The sequence below is a fragment of the Populus trichocarpa genome, chromosome 14, assembly GCF_000002775.5.
Source record: "Populus trichocarpa isolate Nisqually-1 chromosome 14, P.trichocarpa_v4.1, whole genome shotgun sequence".
Lineage (NCBI taxonomy): Eukaryota > Viridiplantae > Streptophyta > Magnoliopsida > Malpighiales > Salicaceae > Populus > Populus trichocarpa.
In genome coordinates, this window is record NC_037298.2 from 8,180,023 (window position 1) to 8,204,426 (window position 24,404).

General features: G+C 35.9%; 3 protein-coding genes across 9 annotated transcripts; 2 read left to right on the top strand and 1 right to left on the bottom strand.

Moving 5' to 3' along the window:
- Nucleotides 1–621: 621 nt before the first annotated feature.
- On the top strand, nucleotides 622–17,051 carry LOC112326168 (DNA mismatch repair protein MSH6). 6 transcript variants are annotated; one of them, XM_052447137.1, is made up of 23 exons: nucleotides 622–801; nucleotides 8,497–8,832; nucleotides 9,268–9,361; nucleotides 9,532–9,561; nucleotides 9,688–9,790; nucleotides 9,870–9,923; nucleotides 10,018–10,092; nucleotides 10,302–10,370; nucleotides 10,454–10,537; nucleotides 10,762–10,956; nucleotides 11,084–11,634; nucleotides 11,718–11,847; nucleotides 12,511–12,602; nucleotides 12,712–12,890; nucleotides 12,967–13,169; nucleotides 13,255–13,356; nucleotides 14,050–14,212; nucleotides 14,353–14,735; nucleotides 14,817–14,954; nucleotides 15,265–15,344; nucleotides 15,472–15,571; nucleotides 15,795–15,921; nucleotides 16,344–17,051. In XM_052447137.1, exons 2-23 carry the CDS (start codon nucleotides 8,529–8,531, stop codon nucleotides 16,580–16,582), a joined length of 3,495 nt encoding a protein of 1,164 aa, XP_052303097.1. In that variant the 5' UTR covers nucleotides 622–801; nucleotides 8,497–8,528; the 3' UTR covers nucleotides 16,583–17,051. The 6 variants fall into 6 exon arrangements, with proteins under 6 accessions (XP_052303097.1, XP_052303098.1, XP_052303092.1 ...); XM_052447138.1 differs by lacking the exon at nucleotides 622–801 and adding an exon at nucleotides 808–1,103 and having other exon boundaries at nucleotides 8,799–8,832; XM_052447132.1 differs by lacking the exon at nucleotides 622–801 and having other exon boundaries at nucleotides 7,778–8,832.
- LOC112326167 (DNA mismatch repair protein MSH6-like) lies at nucleotides 1,008–5,217 on the top strand. 2 transcript variants are annotated; one of them, XM_052447141.1, is made up of 9 exons: nucleotides 1,008–1,146; nucleotides 1,579–1,672; nucleotides 2,005–2,107; nucleotides 2,187–2,240; nucleotides 2,335–2,409; nucleotides 2,619–2,687; nucleotides 2,772–2,855; nucleotides 3,153–3,347; nucleotides 3,473–3,621. In XM_052447141.1, the coding sequence occupies exons 2-8, from the start codon at nucleotides 1,611–1,613 to the stop codon at nucleotides 3,264–3,266; spliced, it is 561 nt and encodes a 186-aa protein (XP_052303101.1). In that variant the 5' UTR covers nucleotides 1,008–1,146; nucleotides 1,579–1,610; the 3' UTR covers nucleotides 3,267–3,347; nucleotides 3,473–3,621. The 2 variants fall into 2 exon arrangements, with proteins under 2 accessions (XP_052303101.1, XP_052303100.1); XM_052447140.1 differs by lacking the exons at nucleotides 1,008–1,146; nucleotides 1,579–1,672; nucleotides 2,005–2,107; ... (2 more) ...; nucleotides 2,619–2,687; nucleotides 2,772–2,855 and adding exons at nucleotides 4,104–4,233; nucleotides 4,947–5,217 and having other exon boundaries at nucleotides 3,199–3,347; nucleotides 3,473–4,023.
- Nucleotides 17,052–17,163: 112 nt separating the features above from the next.
- Nucleotides 17,164–21,003, bottom strand: LOC7491263 (uncharacterized). The gene is made up of 7 exons (XM_006375377.3): nucleotides 20,754–21,003; nucleotides 20,568–20,639; nucleotides 20,072–20,136; nucleotides 19,546–19,699; nucleotides 17,702–17,782; nucleotides 17,494–17,589; nucleotides 17,164–17,382 (listed from the first exon to the last, which is right to left on the bottom strand). The coding sequence occupies exons 1-7, from the start codon at nucleotides 20,886–20,888 to the stop codon at nucleotides 17,296–17,298; spliced, it is 690 nt and encodes a 229-aa protein (XP_006375439.1). The 5' UTR covers nucleotides 20,889–21,003; the 3' UTR covers nucleotides 17,164–17,295.
- Nucleotides 21,004–24,404: the final 3,401 nt, after the last annotated feature.

Genomic DNA, 24,404 nt, shown 5'->3' on the forward strand with positions numbered 1-24,404 from the left:
CTTTCTCCGGGCCTGATCTAATAGCAACTTTGCTTTGTATAGGCCAGGCCATGTCAGGCTGTTAAGAAGGCCCATTTTGTAAAACTGCTTTGCAAGAAAGATCCTTTTCTTTTCCAGAATTCCACGAAACAAGAGGATGACTGCCAAATTTTACTTTTCTAAATTGTTTTTTTATTTAAAATTATTTTATATATTAGTACAACATAACAATAAAAAAACGTAAAAAAATTAAAAATTTTGGCAAGTAAAATGTCAAACACGTTATAAAGTTTAATTTGATACCTTTACTCTTGATGTCAATCATTTATTAGAAAGGGTGCTCGAAAGGGTTTCATGTTGATTTTTTAAAATATTTTTTTATTTAAAAATATATTAAAATAATATTTATTTTTATTTTTAAAAAGTTATTTTTAATCTTATTATATCAAAATAATTTAAAATATTTAAAAAATTAATTTAAAATTAATAAAATTAATTTTTAAAAAATATTTTTAAAAAACATATGTCCTTTAAATTAACCGCATGCCACCATGTGTCCTTTAAATAAAGAAATTTAATTGAGAAAATATGTCATAAAGTTTCTACAAGTAAAATTATGCAGTAAAAATCTTAAACATCAAACTAATTATTTTTTCCCTTTGAAAAAAATATTCATAAACTTTAACCTGCTTATGTCGATGATGAATCGAAGAAGAATTTGATACAATATGATGATTCTGAAGAGGAATTGTTGGATTTGAGCAATGAGAAGATTGAGTGGGTAGAGCCATGTGTTAAGAAGGTTGCGCAGGGGTTCTTTGGGTTTTAGGAAGATTGTGCTTGAAGATGATGAGATGGAGAATGTCGAGGGCGATAATGGCGGTGCTGGTGGTGGTAGTGGTGGTGACGACTCGAGTGATGAAGATTGGGGAAATAATGCGGAGAAGGATGTTAGCGAGGAGGAGGACGTTGATTTGATGGATGAGGAAGAATCGGATGATGGCAAGAAAGGAAAGAGAGGTGGGAAGGATTCGAGGAAAAGGAAAGCGAGTGGAGAAGGTGGAAAGTTGGATTTGGGAAAGAAGGGAAAGAGTGGCGGGGATGCGAGTACGGGAGGAGTCAGGGTTTCAGTTGTGGTGTGGATCCTGTAAAGCACAAGGAGAGCAAGTAATTGTTTTTCCTTCTCTATTTGTTTGGGATAAGGAGGGTTGTTGGAAGAAATTTATGACATGGATTCATCACATTTTATTTAGAAAATCCTAAAAAGACGTACTGAAGTCAATAACAAAATGGGTATTGTTGGACAGGCTGGAAATACTGACTCGTTAGACATTACATGAGAGTTTCTTTATGATTCAAAGGGCTTCCTTTTATTTGTAGTTTCTATCTGGATATGTTTGTCTCTGCAATAGCATCTTCATTTATGCTATGATCACGGTTACTGCCCAAGGATATTTATTTCGCTACAGTAAATGTTTGCTTCCATAAAAATTTTGAATAAAAGGAGATAGAACAAGGTTTTACATTCCCATAAAAAGGGAAAAAATGACAATTAGGTCACGCATCGCTGTTGTTGAATTTGTGCATGTTTTACTGCAGATGGAGTATTTAATGGCTTTGAAAATGCCTTGATGACTGATGCATCAGAAAGATTTAGCACGCGTGAAGCTGAAAAGTTTCCATTTCTTGGACGGTAAGTTCTTATTGCAACAATGTGGTACGTATGCTCTAGTCTTCATTCATACCTATGATCGTACATCATTTTGAAGAGAATGGAGAAACCATGCACTTCTTTCAGTACATTGTTTGCCTGCGTTATTTTCATTTTTAACCCTTCTCACGCATGTGAATCTCATGTTTTAGGCCCACTGATGTACATCTTGATGTAGTGATACTGAGGTCAACCCAGCAAAATAATTAAGTAAATACATAAAGAACACAGTAAATAGTTGATGAAGCTCCAACTGTTTGTTGTTTTGAATGAAGCATCACCCTTGATTGCTACTTGCCTTGATTCTGAAACAGAGAACGCAGGGATGCAAAGAGAAGGCGTCCTGGAGATGTAGATTATGATCCCAGGACTCTATACTTGCCCGCTGAGTTTGCAAAGAGTTTAACAGGTGGCCAGGTAGGGGCTTTCATGCACTGATTGGTTTGAAACTATTTAAGGAGTTGTCTTCTTGAATTTCATTGTTTGTTATGTGCAGAGACAATGGTGGGAGTTTAAGTCAAAGCACATGGATAAGGTTTTGTTTTTCAAGGTATGTACATAAGTCAGATGGATTTCATACATTCATCAAATCTCTCTTTACTGGGTTCTGCCAAATAATAATTATATCATTCATGCTGGTGCAGATGGGCAAATTTTATGAGCTCTTTGAAATGGATGCCCATGTAGGAGCTAAAGAACTAGATTTGCAATACATGAAGGTAGGATTGATTAAGTGCTAACGATCATGAATACTATCTTTTGGACTCTGCTGTCTTTGTTGACTCTTTCTCAATGCAATCATTTGATCAGAAGGCATCAAAATTGGCCTGAGGCATTTGTCTTCTATTCTTGGTTACGTATTTTGGAATTTATTTGTTTCTTTGGATTTTGACTCAAGTTATTATATGATTCCTTCTTGGATGCTCAGGGAGAACAACCTCACTGTGGCTTTCCAGAGAAGAACTTCTCTTTGAATGTGGAGAAATTGGCTAGAAAGGTTGGCCTCTACTTATTTTCTACTTTTTTTATTTAGCCTCATTTGTTTCTCCAATGAAATTTAACAAGCTGCCTTGAAGAGCAGGGTTATCGAGTTCTTGTTGCAGAGCAGACAGAAACACCTGAACAGTTAGAGCTTCGTCACAAAGAGAAAGGTTCTAAAGACAAGGTCTGAATTTATTTCACGTCCCTGAAATGATTTCAATTTTTACCTGGGAATATCATCTTCCTCTGTTATTCTGCATTTGATTGAGCGGACTGCTCTGTTATTTGTTGATGATCAACCTGCAGTCATTTTAGGACCATGTTTAAATCAGATTCAGAAATCACTTGAAACTTAGGCTAGATGTTAACACTAATCACATGTTGGATTACTTGTCTTAATAATTTTTTTTACGATGTTTTAGGCATTCTCTTGTTAGTTTCTTTCATCCCAAGTTTCAACAATTATTTCCCGTTTGTTTAGGTTGTAAAACGTGAAATATGTGCGGTGATTACAAAAGGAACACTAACTGAGGGGGAGTTCCTTTCTGCAAATCCTGATGCTTCTTATTTAATGGCACTGACTGAAAGTCGCTAGAGTTTGGCAAACCAAGGTCTTGAGCGGATTTTTGGTGTTTGTGTTGTTGATGTCACTACTAGCAGAATCATTCTTGGACAGGTTTGTTGATTTTTATCAGATTCTATTGTGTATTAGTTGATGAGATTGTTTTTTGAGGCTTTGTTGATAATTCCATTGTGTCATCTGTTTTGCTAATATCTTTTATTGTCAATTCCCTTTTCAAGTTTGGAGATGATGCTGAATGCAGTTCATTGTGCTGTCTATTATCTGAGCTGAGGCACGTAGAAATTGTAAAACCTGCTAAAATGCTTAGCTCCGAAACTGAGAGAGTAATGGTGAGACATACTAGAAATCCCTTGGTCAATGAGTTGGCTCCCCTCTCAGAATTCTGGGACGCGGATAAAACTGTTCAGGAAGTCAAAACTATCTACAAGCGTATTGGTGATCTTTCAGCTTCTGGACCCTTAAATAAAACAGATTTGGATACAACTAACCTTAATGTTGGAGAATATAGGCCAAGCTGCCTGCCCAGCATTTTGTCAGAGTTTGTCAATAAAGGAGAAAATGGAAGCCTTGCTCTCTCAGCTCTTGGAGGCGCTCTCTATTATCTAAAACAGGCATTTTTGGATGAGACATTGCTTAGATTTGCAAAATTTGATTCCCTTCCTTGCTCTGATTTCTGTGAGGTTGCTAAGAAACCATACATGATTCTCGATGCTGCTGCCCTGGAGAACCTTGAGATTTTTGAGAACAGCAGAAACGGAGACACTTCAGGGTAAGGGTGTCATATGCTCTTAAAAATGCCAATTTTTTTTTCTCCTGAAAGTTGTTTGAGGTATTTTGTTATCTATGAAGGACGCTGTATGCGCAATTGAATCATTGTGTGACGGCATTTGGAAAGAGGTTGCTTAAAACATGGCTAGCAAGACCATTATACCATTTGGAATCAATTAAAGATTGCCAGGATGCTGTAGCAGGTCTGCGGGTAAGTTTCCAGTAGGTATTCATTTTCTAGCACGAGATGTTTTGCTGGGTGAACTTTATATATATATAATTGGAATTTTAGACCTTGGTGAACAATTCCAAAGCCTCTAATGCTTGAACTAAAAGTTGCAGTTTATGGATTGATGATTTATTTTGAGGAAAGTGTCAATTAGCTATCATATGCCAGTTTTTCCATTTGAAAATTAACGGGCTGTGTATTAATGAAAAACCGAAAACAGTATTACTGTTTTGATTCCCAAATAAATATGGGGCTACTATCTTTGGCATGGTTCATTGCCTTTTCTCTTTCCATTTTCTTGTTCCTAGTTTTTCAAAAAAATGGATTTCTTAAGGTCTTCCTCGTTTGCAAAACTTGAAATCTCGGGCTTGCAGCTATGACGTTGCAGGTTCAAGGCTTGAGAGCAGCCACTTCTAGCAAAATTGCAGAAGGGCAGGACTGTTTTGAAATGGTCCCTTCAAAGTTTATACTTTGATGGGACCATAAATATCTTTTGGTTTTCAAAGTCCAAGGAGTATAGAGTGCTTTTCTCCTATGATTAAGTGCTCTCATAATTTTTCAAGTTTTATTTTTGAGCTGAATATTTTGATCTCTTCAATTTTCTGCCTGATAGTTGCATTTCTTTTATATTTTTCGTTCTCTAACCAGCTAATTGCTGTTCGAGTTTGCATTCTGATATCGTAGCTAACTTTCAGGGGGTAAATCAACCCATGATGGTTGAATTTCAAAAGGTGTTGTCCAGGCTTCCAGACATTGAGCAGCTGCTTGCACGCATATTTTCTACCAGGTAAGGATAAGAAGGAATTAAGCATGCATCAAATGTATTTTTCTAGCATTATGCAAGTACTGAGCTTCATGTAAATATGTTTATTGTGCATTATTTTTATTGAAAAACAGCGAAGCCAATGGAAGAAATGCAAATAAAAATCCACATGATTTTTTTTATGATTTTTTTATTTTTTTTCATAATTGTTTTTGTCGATTTTATTTTTTTTATATTGAGCTGGTTGAGAATTTAGTTTCGTAGCTTTTTTATTTAAAACATTGTGGATTACTACAGTGTTCCCCCACATGATTTTTTTTGTTATGAATTTTTTTAAAATTATCTTTATCGATTTTATTATTTTTAATATTGAGCTGGTTAAGAATTACAACTGTAGATTTTCTCATGAAATACTATAGATTGCTACAGTATTTCCCAGCATGGTTTTTTTTCCTTTTGTTTTTTTTGTTATGATTTTTTTAAAAAAATTTTCTTTGTTCATTTTATTTTTTAAATATTAAGCTGGTTAAGAATTTAACTTTATAGTTTTTTCCTTAAAAATATTGTGGATTGCAACAGTTTTTCTCTATATAATTTTTTTTTTCCCACAAACCTACAACAACGTACAAGCATGTCACAAGCTTGCGGAATCGCGCCGGCATGCATCTAATAAGATACAATAATTCGTAAGTTGAAAGCTGTGCAGCAAATTTTGTGCTGGTTAAGCTTCGGAAAAGAATGAATTTTCTGAAATTGTTGATTAGGAGTGTTTCAACCAGAGGATATAGGGGAAGATAAGGGGAACATAGCAAGTGAGACAAATATTAACCTCCTAATACAGAGGACTATTTACATCCCGAAATCAATGCTCAAAGTCAACCATTTGAAAGAACACCATAAATAAGATTTTTTGTAGCCAAGCAAACAGCAAACAAAATTGGGTTAAACTTCAAATGAAAAGGAGTAACATCTGAACCTCCAATCAGGAGAAGTGTATGTCAGCCATATTGAACTGAGAGAGCAGTGTAAGAACTCTTCTTGCGAGAGTTTGGATGACCTCTTTTCAGAATAATTTCTCTTTCAACACAGCCAAAACCTTTTGCTTGAATTCAGAGGCCTCACCGTCTGCATCACCGTCCTCCACCACCATTTCGTCATCCGTTCCATCATCCATGTCCATGCTCTGATCCTCCTTAAAATCTCCCAGTCCCGAAATGTCCATCTCAGCATTAGTACTCCCCGAGGAACCATTTTGCAATTGCTGCAGCGCCTGAAGGGTCTTGTAGTTCTTTTCAAGTATGGAGAGGACATTTTTCATCCTAAAAATTGAACCAAGTGTCTTGTTCTTTCGAATAAAGTTCTCTACGCTAAAGTATTGAATTCTTTCAACACGTTACTAGATCTAAAGTCTCTCCATAGCCTTCTGCTACTCTACACTCTGTGACGCTTCTTTGAATGTCGATGGCTCTACCACTTTCTTCTCTGGCTTACAGAGTCCTGCAATGAATAAATCCACTATCAGTGCAAAACGAAGCCTATGAACACTGATAAGGCCTGTCTTGTAGTCTCTAAGTGATCAAATCCTCACTTTTACAGGCGTGCTAGGCGAGCACAACTCAGCGGGAACAAATTATCCCTACTCTTGGCTTCAAAAGAGATTGTGTAGATTTGCTTAAAAACATGAACTGAGAAAAATTCTCAACTGATAGTAGTTCACGATACATGAGCGATGAATCTCAAGAACAAATAACAGAAAAAAAAAAATACAACACAAACGAGCTGATACACTGTCAAGGTCCTCAAGGATACATGTGAATTGCAATATAATAGTAACAAATATTCACCAGTCAGACAGCTACGGGGAGAGCTGAGTTAGAACATTCAGCGACAATTTTTTGTGAAGATAATAGAGTGGAGAGGAGTGTGGTGTACAACGACAAATAATGTTATGTTCTTGTCAAATTAACCAAGTGCCACCCTGTGTCCTTTAAATAAAGAAATTTAATTGAGAAAATGTCAATTATGCAGTAAAAATCTTAAACATCAAACTAATTATTTTTTCCCTTTTTCACATTTTGTTTTTCAAAGAAATATTCATAAACTTCAACCTGCTTTTGTCTTTCGGATCTATGTCTCTCATAGAATGTCTGACTGTAATGAAAAGAAAATACCACTCATGTGGATTTAATCAAAGTGATTAGGCATTTAAATAGCTAGAAATGAATCTATTAATCAATAACTCATTTTTTCTTTATTTTTCCATTTTTAAACATCATTATTAACATGCATGGTTGAGAACTAATTATTATTCGGTAATAAGTGAAACTTGATTTACTGTTCATGAACCCGTCACTAATTGTGTTTAAAATATAGGGTTGTTATAAACAGCTTAATGCTACTTTTTTTTTTCTTGTGGAGAATTAATCACTTTTTACTGTTCACTTAAAAATATCATTATTAAATATGCACGTGAGTACTAATTAGCTGTGAGAGTAAAGGTTTGATATTACTATAAATAATAGTAAGATTTAGAATGTTTGGTATAATTTCTATTTCTGATTTTTTAAAATATTTTTAATTTGAGAAATTATTAAATAAATATTTTTTAGTATTTTTTTAATAATTTTAATATACTAATTTTAAAATTTTAAAAAATTATTTTTATATATTTTCAAATAAAAATCTATTTTAAAAAATATTCTCAGTGCAGGGAACAGAGTAAATCAATGATCTCCCAAATTCCCGCCAATTAACGAAGATCGAGAACACTTGCCGGGAATTTCATTAAGTTCCCGCCAGCGACATTCCAAATTATTATTATTGTAGTAATATCTGGAAGTCTAAGTTAAAAAACCATCTCCACTCTCCACCTTTTTCGTTCTTCATCTTCCCAATCCCTCTCATTTATTTTGCTCGCTCTCTGTGTTCAGTCTCTGTCTCTCTCGAAGCCGCAAAAAATAAAATAAAGATTGAAAAAATGGCACCGTCGCGTAAACCGAGCAACGGTAGATCACCAATAGTAAATCCACAGCGCCAAATAACTGCCTTCTTCTCCAAGACGACGACTCCTTCTCCATCTCCTTCTCCCACGCTCTCTAAAAAACAAATCCCTAAATCCCATACTAAACCTAACCCTAACCCTAGCTCTCGAACCCAAAGCCCTAGTTCTAGCCCAACTACTCCTTCGCCAGTCCAATCTAAGCCTAAAAAACCCCTACTAGTTATTGGACAAACTCCTTCACCGTCTCCTTCAAAAGTTGGAGTGTATGGCAAAGAGGCGGTGGAGAGGAGGGTTAGGGTTTACTGGCCCCTGGATAAGAGCTGGTACGAGGGTCTTGTCAAATCTTACGATGACGAGTCGAAGAAGCATTTGATACAATATGATGATTCTGAAGAGGAATTGTTGGATTTGAACAATGAGAAGATTGAGTGGGTTGAGCCATGTGTTAAGAAATTTAAGAGGTTGCGCAGGGGTTCTTTAGGTTTTAGGAAGATTGTGCTTGAAGATGATGAGATGGAGAATGTCGAGGCCGATAATGGCGGTGCTGGTGGTGGTAGTGGTGGTGACGACTCGAGTGATGAAGATTGGGGAAAGAATGCGGAGAAGGATGTTAGCGAGGAGGAGGACGTTGATTTGATGGATGAGGAAGAAGCGGATGATGGCAAGAAAGGAAAGAGAGGTGGGAAGGATTCGAGGAAAAGGAAAGCGAGTGGAGAAGGTGGAAAGTTGGATTTGGGAAAGAAGGGAAAGAGTGGTGGGGATGCGAGTACGGGAGGAGTCAAGGTTTCAGTTGTGGAGCCTGTAAAGAACAAGGAGAGTAAGTAATGTTTTTCCTTCTCTATTTGTTTGGGATAAGGAGGGTTGTTGGAAGAGATTTATGACATGGATTCATCACATTTTGTTTAGAAAAGCCTAAAAAGACGTACTGAAGTCAATAACAAAATGGGTATTGTTGGACAGGCTGGAAATACTGACTCGTTAGACATTACATGAGAGTTTCTTTATGATTCAAAGGGCTTCCTTTTATTTGTAGTTTCTATCTGGATATGTTTGTCTCTGCAATAGCATCTTCATTTATGCTATGATCACGGTTACTGCCCAAGGATAATTATTTCGCTACAGTAAATGTTTGCTTCCATAAAAATTTTGAATAAAAGGAGATAGAACAAGGTTTTACATTCCCATAAAAAGGGAAAAAATGACAATTAGGTCACGCATCGCTGTTGTTGAATTTGTGCATGTTTTACTGCAGATGGAGTTTTTAATGGCTTTGAAAATGCCTTGATGACCTATGCATCAGAAAGATTTAGCACGCGTGAAGCTGAAAAGTTTCCATTTCTTGGACGGTAAGTTCTTATTGCAACAATGTGGTACGTATGCTCTAGTCTTCATTCATACCTATGATCGTACATCATTTTGAAGAGAATGGAGAAACCATTCACTTCTTTCAGTACATTGTCTGCCTGCGTTATTTTCATTTTTAACCCTTCTCACGCATGTGAATCTCATGTTTTAGGCCCACTGATGTACATCTTGATGTAGTGAGGTCAACCCAGCAAAATAATTCAGTAAATTAATAAAGAACACAGTAAATAGTTGATGAAGCTCCAACTGTTTGTTGTTTTGAATGAAGCATCACCCTTGATTGCTACTTGCCTTGATTCTGAAACAGAGAACGCAGGGATGCAAAGAGAAGGCGTCCTGGAGATGTAGGTTATGATCCCAGGACTCTATACTTGCCCGCTGAGTTTGCAAAGAGTTTAACAGGTGGCCAGGTAGGGGCTTTCATGCACTGATTGGTTTGAAACTATTTAAGGAGTTGTCTTCTTGAATTTCATTGTTTGTTATGTGCAGAGACAATGGTGGGAGTTTAAGTCAAAGCACATGGATAAGGTTTTGTTTTTCAAGGTATGTACATAAGTCAGATGGATTTCATACATTCATCAAATCTCTCTTTACTAGGTTCTGCCTAATAATAATTATATCATTCATGCTGGTGCAGATGGGCAAATTTTATGAGCTCTTTGAAATGGATGCCCATGTAGGAGCTAAAGAACTAGATTTGCAATACATGAAGGTAGGATTCATTAAGTGCTAACGATCATGAATGCTATCTTTTGGACTCTGCTGTCTTTGTTGACTCTTTCTCAATGCAATCATTTGATCAGAAGGCATCAAAATTGGCCTGAGGCATTTATCTTCTATTCTTGGTTACGTATTTTGGAATTTATTTGTTTCTTTGGATTTTGACTCAAGTTATTATATGATTCCTTCTTGGATGCTCAGGGAGAACAACCTCACTGTGGCTTTCCAGAGAAGAACTTCTCTTTGAATGTGGAGAAATTGGCTAGAAAGGTTGGCCTGTACTTATTTTCTACTTTTTTTAGTTAGCCTCATTTTTTCCCCAATGAAATTTAACAAGCTGCCTTGAAGAGCAGGGTTATCGAGTTCTTGTTGTAGAGCAGACAGAAACACCTGAACAGTTAGAGCTTCGTCGCAAAGAGAAAGGTTCTAAAGACAAGGTCTGAATTTATTTCACATCCCTGAAATGATTTTAATTTTTACCTGCAGTCATTTTAGGACCATGTTTAAATCAGATTCAGAAATCACTTGAAACTTAGGATAGATGTTAACATTAATCACTTGTTGGATTACTTGTCTTAATAATTTTTTTATTATGTTTTAGGCATTCTCTTCGTTAGTTTCTTTCATCTCAAGTTTTGGCAATTATTTCCCATTTGTTTAGGTTGTAAAACGTGAAATATGTGCGGTGATTACAAAAGGAACACTAACTGAGGGGGAATTTCTTTCTGCAAATCCTGATGCTTCTTATTTAATGGCACTGACTGAAAGTAGCCAGAGTTTGGCAAACCAAGGTCTTGAGCGGATTTTTGGTGTTTGTGTTGTTGATGTCACTACTAGCAGAATCATTCTTGGACAGGTTTGTTGATTTTTATCAGATTGTATTGTGTGTTAGTTGATGAGATTGTTTTTTGAGGCTTTGTTGATCATTCCATTGAGTGTCATCTGTTTTGCTAAAATCTTTTATTGTCAATTCCCTTTTCAAGTTTGGAGATGATGCTGAATGCAGTTCATTGTGCTGTCTATTATCTGAGCTGAGGCCGGTAGAAATTGTAAAACCTGCTAAAATGCTTAGCTCCGAAACTGAGAGAGTAATGGTGAGACATACTAGAAATCCCTTGGTCAATGAGTTGGCTCCCCTCTCAGAATTCTGGGATGCGGAGAGAACTGTTCAGGAAGTCAAAACTATCTACAAGCATATTGGTGATCTTTCAGCTTCTGGACCCTTAAATAAAACAGATTTGGATACAACTAACCTTAATGTTGGAGAATATAGGCCAAGCTGCCTGCCCAGCATTTTGTTAGAGTTTGTCAATAAAGGAGAAAATGGAAGCCTTGCTCTCTCAGCTCTTGGAGGCGCTCTCTATTATCTAAAACAGGCATTTTTGGATGAGACATTGCTTAGATTTGCAAAATTTGAATCCCTTCCTTGCTCTGATTTCTGTGAGGTTGCTAAGAAACCATACATGATTCTCGATGCTGCTGCCCTGGAGAACCTTGAGATTTTTGAGAACAGCAGAAACGGAGACACTTCAGGGTAAGGGTGTCATATGCTCTTAAATATGCCAATTTTTTTTTTTTCTCCTGATAATTGTTTGAGGTATTTTTTTATCTATGAAGGACGCTGTATGCGCAATTGAATCATTGTGTGACAGCATTTGGAAAGAGGTTGCTGAAAACATGGCTAGCAAGACCATTATACCATTTGGAATCAATTAAAGATCGCCAGGATGCTGTAGCAGGTCTGCGGGTAAGTTTCCAGTAGGTATTCATTTTCTAGCATGAGATGTTTTGCTGGGTGGACTTTATATATATATAATTGGAATTTTAGACCTTGGTGAAAAATTCCAAAGCCTCTAATGCTTGAACTAAAAGTTACAGTTTATGGATTGATGATTTATTTTGGGAAAAGTGTCAATTAGCTATCACATGCCAGTTTTTCCATTTAAAAAATTAACGGGCTGTGTATTAATGTAAAACCTAATACAGGATTGCTGTTTTGATTCCCAAATATATATGGGGCTCCTATCATTGGTATGGATTTCTTAAGGTCTATTTTGTTGTTTGCAAAACTTTAAATCTTGGGCTTGCAGCTATGATGTTGCAGGTTCAAGGCTTGAGAGCAGCCACGTCTAGCAAAATTGCTGAAGGGCAGGACTATTTCCAAAAGGTCCCTTCAAAGTTTAAACTTTGATGGGACCATAAATATCTTTTGGTTTTCAAAGTCTGAGTATAGAGTCTGCTTTTCTCCATATGATTAAGTGCTCTCGTGATTTTTCAAGTTTAATTTTTGAGCTGAATTTTTGATATCTTCAATTTTCCGCCTGATAGTTGCATTTCTTTTATATTTTTCGTTCTCTAACCAGCCAATTGCTGTTTGAGTTTGCATTCTGATGTCATAGCTAACTTTCAGGGGGTAAATCAACCTATGATGCTTGAATTTCAAAAGGTGTTGTCCAGGCTTCCAGACATTGAGCGGCTGCTTGCACGCATATTTTCTACCAGGTAAGGATAAGAAGGAAGTAAGCATGCATCAATGTATTTTTCTAGCATTATGCAAGTACTGAGCTTCATGTAAATATGTTTCTTGTGCATTATTTTTATTGAAAAACAGCGAAGCCAATGGAAGAAATGCAAATAAAGTAGTTTTATATGAGGATGCAGCAAAGAAGCAGCTTCAGGAGTTTATATCCGCTCTACGTGGCTGTGAATTAGTGGCCCAAGCATGTTCTTCGCTTGCTGTCATTTTGGAAAATGTGGAGTCCGGACAGTTGCATCATTTATTAACACCTGGTACTTTCAGTTTGTTGTTCTTTTAATGTTTTTATAAGATTGTAGTTTGGCATCTTATTTTGTTATGTAATTGTAGGTAAAGGTCTTCCTGACATCCTTCCAATTCTTAAACATTTTAAGAGTGCCTTTGATTGGGTAGAAGCCAACAATTCTGGACGTATAATACCTCATGAAGGTGTCGATGTAGAGTTTGACTCTGCTTGTGAAAAAGTTAAAGAGGTTGAATCTAGTTTGGCTAGACACCTGAAGGAACAACAGAAATTACTAGGGGACAAATCAGTAAGATCCTGTCCAGAAATATTAGCCTTCTCTTAATTTGTTTTAGTGAATAACATGTTCTCTCATTACATGACCTATTTTACAGATTACTTATGTCACAGTTGGAAAAGAGGCATACCTGTTAGAAGTTCCTGAACATCTGCGTGGTAGTATTCCTCAAGATTATGAGCTGCGTTCATCCAAAAAGGTAAGTGATGCATATTGAATGTTTGGTTTCTGACACTTCCTTGAAAAAATAGCAAGTGTTTGGCCAATATATCAATGTGACAGGTGTAACATCATCTAATTTGTTGATTCTATTGTTAAAAACATTTGAAAAGTTATCACCATCTCTGTCATGTGGTGATGCAAATACTGTTGTGGTAGTATGCGTTAACAAACATTGTGAACACATAAGCAAATGAATTGTGTTTCTTGCTCGTTTAGCTTCCTTAAGAATATCTTGTCATTGTGCCATGGAATTGCAACAAAAGTAACTTGGAATTTAAGTCGTTTGTACTGCTTTTGCCTAATTTTTACCATGGTCATATGAAATATTTAAAGAAAAGGCCGTGTAAACATTTTTTTATAATATAAATAGATAGGGTCAGTATCAGCTAGCATGCCCATAAAAGCTGGCAGGTTCCAAGTATGTGATTAGGTGTCAGAGTGTGAATGAGAATGATGGTGTATGCATGTATAATAACGAACTGATTTTACATTTATTTATTACCAACTACAATCTATGTTAACTGGGTCCCTTTTTTGTCGGACAAGGAAACATTTTGGTTGGGATCTTAACTTTGGCCATAGCAAATAGCATACTGGTCTTAGGAAATTTGGTTTTCCTTGTCGCTATCTTGTTTGAATTCTTTTTCTACATGCTGCCTGGGACATGCAGGGCTTCTACAGGTATTGGACTCCAAGTATTAAGAAGTTCTTAGGAGAGCTCTCACAGGCTGAATCTGAAAAGGAGTCGGCGTTGAAGAGCATTTTGCAGAGGTTAATTGTGTGTTTTTGCAAGTACCATGACAAGTGGAGACAGTTAGTTTCTGCAACTGCAGGTTTGTGCACCAACTTTATTCATGTAGAATAGGATCTTGATTATGAATGTGCATCTCTCTCTACACTATAGCATTTCTGTAGAAAGCTAACAAGAACAAAATGTATTTCAAGTAGAATCCAAATTTTCTCTTGCGAACAGGCAGGGGCTCCCACTCCTTTTTGGGACGGAACCATTGTCATGGTATGATTTCAATTCATTTTTCTCGACTGAAACTGGTCACTCATGATGCAGAACTGGATGTTTTGATCAGTCTGGCAATTGCTAGTGACTTTTATGAAGGACCTGCATGTTGTCCAACCATCGTAGGTTCATCATTGTCAAGTCAAGTGCCATGCCTTTCTGCAAAAAAATTAGGACACCCTGTTCTCAGGAGCGATTCTTTGGGAAAGGGTGCATTTGTCCCAAATGACATTAGTATTGGGGGTTCTGGTCGTGCCAGCTTTATCCTTCTCACTGGTCCTAACATGGGTGGAAAATCTACTCTTCTTCGGCAAGTTTGTTTGGCTGTGATTCTGGCCCAGGTAAATTATCTATCCTTCAAAATATATGTTTTGCCTGGTAACCATCCACATTTTCCATCTTTGATTTTTTTTTCCCCACAGATTGGAGCTGATGTCCCTGCTGAAAGCTTTGAGTTGTCTCCTGTTGACCGCATCTTTGTCAGAATGGGTGCAAAAGATCATATTATGGCAGGCCAGAGTACATTTTTGACAGAGCTCTCAGAAACTGCATTGATGCTGGTGAGTTTTCTTGGTAATTTTGAAGCATTTCATTTAAGATAAAGGGTCATGGTCCCTATGACTGTCCCAGTTTATAGATGTGGCTGAAATGGTGATGTATAGGAGGATGTTTGTGATTGTGAGTAAAGTGCCAAAGTCTATGCAGCTTTTCCAGTCAAATTAAATTTCTGTAATGCAGAAGTTATTAATTCTTTTGATGTCTAGGTTCCAAATCCTTGCAAACTGTAACAGTAGCACAACTAGTACAGTTCTAATTGGTTTCAGGCTTTCAGCATTTTCTTGCCTAACCTTTTTATGGATGCTTATACAGTCATCGGCAACCTGTAATTCATTGGTGGCGTTGGATGAACTTGGACGTGGCACATCAACTTCAGATGGACAAGCAATAGCGTAAGAATATATTCGAGATTTTATTTTTCAATGTCATGGATTGTCTCTCAGAACTTTGCATGTTTTTTAAGTTTCTGTTTGACAGTATACTGGTTAGTCAATCTTGTTTCTTTTCTATGCTTTTCAGCGAATCAGTTCTTGAACATTTTGTCCACAAGGTACAGTGTCGAGGAATGTTTTCAACTCACTATCACCGATTAGCTGTAGATTATCAAAAAGATTCAAAGGTATGCTTATATTTCTGGAATTTGTCGATGTTTGTTTCTATTTTTGCTCTGAAACTGAAGCCCTTTAAACTCAGACTAGGACAATTTGATTGATGTGCTAGTACTTCTCTGATGTGAAGCTCTAGGACAATTCACCTATATCGAGATATTGTAAGCTATTTAATTCGCTGAACCTTTTCATAACTATTTTGAGTGAATTATTATTTTCTTGTGTCTACTACAGGTCTCACTGTACCATATGTCATGTCAAGTTGGAAATGGAGTTGGAGTGGAAGAAGTTACATTTCTTTATAGGTTGAGACCTGGTGCCTGCCCTAAGAGTTATGGTGTCAATGTTGCAAGACTGGCTGGTAATGCTTTTGCTACTTTACTGCCCTTTTTGTCTGGATTTTGGACAAGATTTACATGTGAGCAGAATAGATTGGGAGGCTGAAACTGAATAATTCATGACTAATTTCCAATGAATAGAACAATCATGTGGGTTGATCCTTATCAGAAAATTTAAAGAAACATGTTGAGTGCACCTTTTTCTATCAATAGATTAGAACTTCTATGTTCGTCACTGGACCCCTTTGAACTTTCTGCCATATGGTGTTTGTCATTGTCGAGTGTAACTTTTGCTAGCAGTATATTACAACTTTTATGTCCGTCACTGGACTGCATTGAACTTTCTGCCACATGTCCCAATAAAAAGTTCGAAATCATTAGCCAATTTCTTGACCACCGTTTCCATTGAATCAGATAACGAATTCCAATCCTCTAATTATTTCAGGACTTCCAGACTCGATACTTCATAATGCTGCTGCCAAGTCTAGGGAATTTGAGGCTGTATATGGTCGACACAGAAAGGGATCTGAAGGAAAGTTGGCCATTCAAAGTTGTGACAAGATGGCAGTATTAATCCGAAGTTTGATCAATGCCACAACAAGCTTGAGTGGCCATAAGTCTGCTGGGATCGATATCAGCTCAGTGACCAAACTTCAGGATAAAGCTAGGATATTTTTGCAGTAAAACTGAAGTGACCGAATCTTTTGCTGTTGGACACTTCAGCATTTCGCCATCTACCAGACTAATTTTACACTAACCAAGATACTCAGGGAGCTTCTCTCCTTCAAGTCATTGGAGCATCTGGTATTTCTGTTGGCCTGTCCTTTCAAATTTTGTGATTTGACTGTACAGGATATAACTTATAGCTGTGATTGATAGATACTCGACAGAGCATGCGGTGTAAATTTAATTCAAAGTTGTGTCTCGGGTCAGATTGAATTTGTATCGGTCATTTTCTCTAAGATGCCTAGTTTTTTGTATAGTGGTTGTATCGGTGATGGAATATTGAAAGAATGTTGTCCCTGTCTCTTATCCAGAAAGGGATAGTGCTCCCAGTGTGTATGGTTGTAATGTCTAAGAGGTGGGTTCAACGAACAAAGGCAGAGGTTGTTCATAATGTGACTTGCTTTCGAAGCGATACATGTTTTGGTCAGGCTGGTGGCTCAACCCTACCGATTGGTGTTGCTATTGCATTTTTCAACTTTTTAGTTATTGGGTGGGGTTTTAGTAATGTGAAATTTCACACTAACCCTGGATGTGACAGATTTCTAAAACCTGTTCGTGTAACTTATGCCCTCAAAATGTGGAAGAATGTTGTCGACAATATGAGCATTGATGGAATGCTCTCATACAAAATAAAAAAAATAAAAAAATCAGAAATTATTTTAGGATCATGCCTATACTAAATGATGGTGCGCATCTTCTTGATCCTCGCCCTCATCTCCATCAGAGTTTGAGGTGTAGTCTTCGTCATCCTCAGAATCCTGACACGAAAAGAATGAAAACACTCTTGTTAGCTTGCAAATAAATTAATTGAACTGTGCTGCACTCTTTGCAGCGGCAATCTTGTGATCAGCATGATCAGGTGTGCTCACCTGATATTGAGACCGGATGCTTTTATGAACTGCTGCAATTGTCCGAAAAACTATATACATTGGGAATAAAATCCCACTAGCTCTTAAGATGAGCAACTGCAAAATATACCAAGAGGGAGAATCAATAAAATGACACAGAAACTGATTCAATTTAGAAAGGACAAAGTTAGGTTGAACTGGGAGCACTGTAAGGAAATCAAATGCTTACAGTAACAAGTGTAAATGGGTAATCTTCTGTTCCACCGGTGAGCGTAGCAAAAAGATGTCTCAAGAGCATAAGGACCGTAAACTGCAAAAGAAAAAGAAAAAAGGGCTACATTGTAAAATATCCCCTGAACAACAATATGAATGAATTTTCAATCCCCTTCTCTAAGTTTTCAATGAAAGTTTGAGGAAAAAATCCCTAAAAATCCTCCCCCTCCCCTTCCCCTCGCTCTGGCTCCGCTGTAATGAATAAAAAAAATACAAGAAAAACATGAGAAGGGAGACAGAGAGGGATGGAGGAAGAGAGTGTGGGTGGGACAGAATAGATGCTTTTAATTATTTTTTTAGTACTTTTCTTTTTCTTTTTTTAATAAAAAAATAAGACACTAAAAATAAATTATTTGAAACAAAACTAGAATAACAAATCTCCTCTCTGTTTTTTTTTTTTTTTTACCCGAGCATCGTCACCAACAACCACCGTCTAGATCAAATTTCATGCCAAACCACCAATCAAACAGGACAATTAATCCTTAAATCACAGCCCCGAAAACATAATCATCACTCAAAACAAAAACCCAAAAGAAAAAAACACAGAACAATCATTCTTACAAATTGTAATCATATTACCTAGAAAAACCCACTGTAAGCATTTACCCAGAAAACACCAATGGATTTATCCATTTCCATTTCTTCAAATTGGAAATGATAGCTAACTGTAATCATATTTACAAATTGTAATCATATTTCTCTAATCTTCGTTTTTGTTTTTGTGATAGGTAATTTATTTTCCTAGTGATGAACATGAATATAATTAATCTTGATTTGACTTAAAATATATACATTTTCATATATATACTTAGAAATAAATATTGAAATGAATAATTAGAATTTAATGAATAAAATATAAATATTTAAATTTTATTTATGTAATAAGTAAAATATGAACATAATAAAAATTCAATCCGTGAATACTAATTATTATTCCTAGATAAATAGTTGTTTTTTAGAGTTTTTTTTTTTTATCATTATCATCATTGTAAAGTGAGGATTTTTTTAGAAAGTTTTTCATCAATTTTCTAATCCAATAAATACTCAAATTGATATATATTTTAATTTAATAAATCATAAATAAGGTATAAATTGAGAGTTAACTTCGATATCAATTATCATCCTTAAATATTATTTTTATAGTTTTTTTAATTATTATTATTATTATTGCAAAATGAGGATTTGCAGGGATTTTCATCAATTTTCTAATAAAACTTTAACAAAGGGCAGTAATAAAAAAAAAACATATTGTTCAGGGAAGAAAAATAGAAGATTTTAATTAGTTGAAGGATATTTATTTTTTCCGTCAAAATTCAGAGTGTTTTACAATTTAGCGAAAGAGGAACTGCCATCAATAAACTCCAGCTTCTATATTTATTAATGAATTTACTTGATTTTTTTTTCCTTCAAATAATTAGAGACGTGTATTGCTTGTGGGACGGCAACAATAGGGGAAACTCGTCTACGTTTTCCTCACATGACCTAACCGTGGATTCTAGCCCGCATGATGGTTCCCAAACGACTGTTCTTCACCTTCAATTTGACTCCCTCCTGGTCCTGGGTAGTTTTGAATGCTAAGCAATCCCACCGAATTTTTAAATGTTAAAGTTCCCGTCCAAGTCACTCGGTCAACCAAAGCACACAATATAATAGTAGTTCCCCATCAATACACCAAGTCAATAGCTAAGCTACCATTCTCTTTTTTTTTTTTTTCTTTTTTCTTTTTAATCACGATCCTCTTAAACTAAGTGTTAAGATTATGAATTACGTTCAAGCATAGTATGATGAGCAGGAACTTACCGTTAGAGCCAAAAACCGGCAGCAAGAGGCGCTTCTGTCCGCGGCAGATGAGCAATGTGAGTACTCCTCAGCACCAGCGGTGGCTCTTTCAGCTATGCCTCCTAATTCTTGGTTTTCCGGATCATGTTCTCTTCTTGGGATTTCCAAACTATCTCTGCCATGACCATTCATGATTTCAGTACATTACAGTTTTGATACAATCGTAATCATAATAGCAAGATAATCTATTTGTATGTAATATAAAAAAACCCCAAGAGACTGAAAAGACTTGAAAATGACATAGAGTAGTCGACGTTCATGGACCAAGCAAGTAGCAAACAATTGTTCAGCGTCAGCTGTGACATTTTCGGTATATTGTATAAAGCAGCTTTCAATTCGATTAGTATATTTTATATATTACTTATCTGAGGAAGTTTGCAAATCAAGGGAAGGGAACGCCAATATTCTAAAACGCGCATAAACAGGTGGAGGATAATGCCACGCGTTCTCTTCTTATCTATAATTTTTTAAGGGAATAAGAATGTACCTAATCGTCATTGGCTCGATCATCTCACACTTTCTTGAAGGTGCCGAGTATCCTGGTTCATAATTCTGCAAGATAAATAAATCAAATTTCATTCTAATTACTCGCCTGACATCCTTGAATTTAAAAGAAGACTAAACCCATTTAGGATCAAATTATGAGTTTCCTCGGAAAAAAAACTTCGGAAAGTTTTTTAATACAGAAATTTAAGTTCCGTGTTGCTGGGGAGAAACAAAAGTACAGTAGGTATCAATAGAATAGGTCAGTGTCCATCAAGACAAGATCGCAGACTCCAAAATTCAAAACCGAAAACAAAACTGAAAACGGGTCGTGTGAGAAATATGAAATTAAACACAAATTCGAAGTAAAACAGGAACAAATATTTGATTCATAGAACCAAAAGTCTGCCAGCAGAGAAGGGGGGAAAAGAAAAAAGACAAATCAGGAAAAGGAAACAGGGAAGCAGGGAACCCAGAAAAGAAAATCAAGAGTCTCATACCTGGAGACATATTTCACACGTTGTGTTTCCCTTCTCGTTACACCATCTCTGTATGCAATCTCTGTGTGCAAACTGAAAAAGATACCAAATTTTTTTTTAAAGAAAAAATCATAAACAGAAGATGAAAATCAAAACTACAAGGTAGCAGCCAGAAGAGCATGGGGTTTATTGATTCTGTTTGTTTACCTTGACAGTTCCAGAGCAAGCACAAGGAGCTTCCAAGCTCTTGCAGCTTTCAAATTCTGCTTCATGGCAAATCCTACAGTGTGGTATTGCACAACTTGTCTGCAAATCATCCACGAGCAATACAATATCTCCCATTTTTGTGTAATTTTCCCTTCCTTCCTTTCTATCTAGCTAGTTTTCAAAAATACGCCTCTCCGGTCTCCTCTCTGTTTTTCGAAACGAACTTTTCCTCCCTCTGTCTTCTTGTACTCACTCGGCTTTAAAAAGAAAAGGAAGTGGCTTCAAATCCCAAAACTACCCTTAGTAAAATAGATAACTTGAAACATAACCGTAACTCCACTCCCTTTTGTTTCACTCTTGCATATCAATAACTTACTACGAGTTTTTTATTCTGAAAAAAACACTTTATTTCAGAAGAAAATACTAAAGTATTGTATAACAATGGAAAATATTAAAGAATTTCTCGAAAAAACAAAAGAAAATTACATCTAACGACAATTTTAACTACGTATATCTTTTAAATCTATTTTCTTCAACCGCAATCTTTCACAGCATCAAACACCCTCCACGTCAAGAGACGCGGTTGAGTAGAGCTGGAACGTGAAGCTTCGTTTCTTGACTTGCACAGGGATATGTGAAACCTCTGTTTCTTTGTCAAACAGCCTGCGAATTGTAATATACATACAGAAAAGTAGCAAGATACTTTTCCTTGGGTTCTAGAGCGTGTACTTTGGGACCATACAATTTTATTCTGTCCGTGAAATTCTTTGCTTCTCTGTCTGTGTCTGTAGGTTTCCTTCCTTCGAGCTAAACAAAACATTTTGTGTTTCTATTAGTTAAATAATGGTGATTGGATTGCAAAATCAAGGGTAGAAGAATTTTTTATATATAATTTATTGGATGTTAATTATCCATTTAAATTCCTGCGTATTGCGGTTTAGTTTAAATTCATGAAAGTGTTACGTACAATATTGTAATTAAACTCGGTAAAAATTAAGGTCTTAGAATGTAAACAAAGGAAGTGGACATTAGCTTTTAGATTGAGGAGGATGTCTTGATTCTATTGTTCAATATATTCTTAATTAAGGAAGATTTTAATAGTGATAAATGAGGTTATTATAATTAATATTGATCGGTGCATTAGAACAAGTCTAGCTCTTTTATGTTGGATTGATTTTTTAATTATCTGTATGGTATATCATGCTAAATTAATTGAAAACTAATTAATGATTTAATCAAACTATATGAATTTTGTAAGAAAAAACAAGAAGATTACAAAACCATTTTTCGTGGAAACCTGATATTGAATCAAGAAGCTCTTGACCACGTGTGAAATAAAAGAAATGTAATTTTATAAAGCTGGTTATTTTTTAAAGTTGTTTTATTTAAAAATACATCAAAATAATTTTTTTTTATTTTTAAAAATTTATTTTTAATATCATTACATCAAAACAATCTAAAAAATAAAAGAAATTAAAATTACAAGCTCGTTGTTTTTTTTATTTCAAAGTATTTTTTTTAAAAAAAAAATTAATTTTGAAACCCAAAAGACCGAGCTCATGATTTTATTCGACTTTCTATTTAAATGGTTTCAAAGGTGGATCGTTTTTTCACTGTGGATAAAAAATAAAAAAATAAATCTTGTTACGGTAGGTATGCCTTCAGAGATTTTTTATCTATTAAAATGATTGTGAAAAGACAGAGGGGTAGTCCCGTAATCTACTTATTCCACGAGAGACAATCAGAAATAAGAGTACTGATGAATAAAAACAGAAAAAAGACCGATTCCAAGACACACTAGTTCTCTTTAGTAGGTTTGAATGTAAAGCCTTCGATCTGCTATTAACTAACGGCTCTCTGGCTACCTGAAATTTAAAAATACTGGCCCCCACCTCATCCCACCTTTAAAATTTAAGAAACAAAAATTACGAAATTCCAAACGCGCTTTACGAGAAAACACCAAAATTTATAGCTGTGATTCACTGGGCCCCCACTCCGCTCTCCATGAAAATATTCGATCACCTATCTACCTGGGAAATTAGGAATAGTGGGTGGCATCTTTTATTTTAAGTTATTCGTCTTTATTAATAATTTCTGCCCTTGGAATATAATTGTTGGTAAGTGTTGTTTTTTAAAATATTTTTTATTTTAAAATAATTTAAAACATTAATTTTTTTATTTTAAAGCATGAAAAAAATTTAAATTCTTACACAAGAAGATTCGGACAGCAAAAACAAATATAGGGTACTGGGATGCTGACATTTGTGCTTATCCCCTCATCGATCTTATCTCTTTCTCTTTCTCGCTTACAATTTGGATGTTTCTAATTATGTGGATCTCTAATTGGCTAAGAAGAGACTTTGCAAGATTTTTCAAAACGTTTAAGCGAATGCAGCAAGTCGGCAAGTTGTGCCTTGTGGGGACATGTGGGCAAAGGACATTACTTGCTCACCATATTACGTTGATCTTGCACCTCCATCCGTGTAGGAAGGTGATGCTGTCCACGTCTTGTGTAATGAGTTAAGATAGGGTTCGTCGCGTATATTTCTATAGGCTATGCTAATTATCTCCTTTCAATCCTTCTCGGATTCATGCTCTTGACAAATTTACATTTTGTGTTCGTTGAACCAATGATTTTTCTTCCTAGGAGGGAAATCGGTGTTTAAATTAGATTGGCCATGGCATGGAGATAATAGCATTCATTTGTTAGGGTTCTCATTTATGGGTTTAGGCGGACCTAACTCTAAGTAGGAGACTTAACTTGACAAATACCCAATCAGGACTTAGGAGGCCAATTTGGCTAGGTGATGGGCAAAGTGCAAAAAGCCATACGTATTCGAATTGAGTAAGTTTGTCAAGATCAATCACGACAGGATGCTAAATTGTGCAGTCAAGATCAGCCAAATAAATTCATAATGTGATTAGGAGAGGATGGCTGTTGAAGCAATCTGACATGAAGTTTTTTTTTTTATTAACATGGATGTCCGAATCAGCTTGTATGTATCTCGACTAATCTTATATATCTTAAAATTAATAATTATATAAACCCTGAAAACTCAAATTCTTACCGGTTAAAACAATCTTTACCTTTAAGTTCTTGCATGGGACAATGGTGGTCTCGAAATAAGTTGGGTTTAGATTACCTGCACAAGGACTCAGCCCATATTACAGCAAATATTCACCGACAGGGCCGAGCTACCTGCCAGACCAAGTGAAAGGGCGAACTGAGTCTTGTCTGCCGCATAAGGCCCAGGCAACCTAGGCCTAGGTTTTTTATACTCTAGCTTAGCTGCAGAAGCTACGGCGAAAAGTTTCACCCATGCGACATTTCTTTTTAACCTCGAGCCAAAGGGCACTAATTTAATGAGAGATTTTGGTGAATTGAAGTTTCTTTAAGCTACATGAGTGTTCTGTTCATGAAAGGTTGAGGATTATTGGAAACCATGCATTCTGATCATTTCAACATGAATTAAAATGAATTTCAAAGTTAAAAAAATCATTCTCTTCTATCAGCCGCATGTACTGGAATTCCATTTTTATAGCTTATGAACTTGTAGATTGTTTTTCTGGACAGAATCATTCATGATATACAATTGAATTTTAAATATTTAATTTGATTATTTGCGGTTAGATTTGATGTCTGGTGAGACT

Excerpts from the sequence above, each read along its gene's own strand:
- LOC112326167 (XM_052447140.1), top strand. The coding sequence starts at position 3,554 with ATGCTTAGCTCCGAAACTGAGAGAGTAATGGTGAGACATACTAGAAAT. Across the intron at positions 4,024-4,103 it reads AGAAACGGAGACACTTCAGG|GACGCTGTATGCGCAATTGA; the intron begins GTAAGGGTGTCA and ends TTATCTATGAAG. Across the intron at positions 4,234-4,946 it reads ATGCTGTAGCAGGTCTGCGG|GGGGTAAATCAACCCATGAT; the intron begins GTAAGTTTCCAG and ends GCTAACTTTCAG.
- LOC112326168 (XM_052447132.1), top strand. The coding sequence starts at position 7,992 with ATGGCACCGTCGCGTAAACCGAGCAACGGTAGATCACCAATAGTAAAT. Across the intron at positions 9,362-9,531 it reads AAGTTTCCATTTCTTGGACG|GCCCACTGATGTACATCTTG; the intron begins GTAAGTTCTTAT and ends CTCATGTTTTAG. Across the intron at positions 13,357-14,049 it reads AGCTGCGTTCATCCAAAAAG|GGCTTCTACAGGTATTGGAC; the intron begins GTAAGTGATGCA and ends TGGGACATGCAG.
- LOC7491263 (XM_006375377.3), bottom strand. The coding sequence starts at position 20,888 with ATGGGAGATATTGTATTGCTCGTGGATGATTTGCAGACAAGTTGTGCA. Across the intron at positions 19,700-20,071 it reads ATCGAGCCAATGACGATTAG|AGATAGTTTGGAAATCCCAA; the intron begins GTACATTCTTAT and ends TGGTCATGGCAG. Across the intron at positions 17,383-17,493 it reads GCATCCGGTCTCAATATCAG|GATTCTGAGGATGACGAAGA; the intron begins GTGAGCACACCT and ends TTTTCGTGTCAG.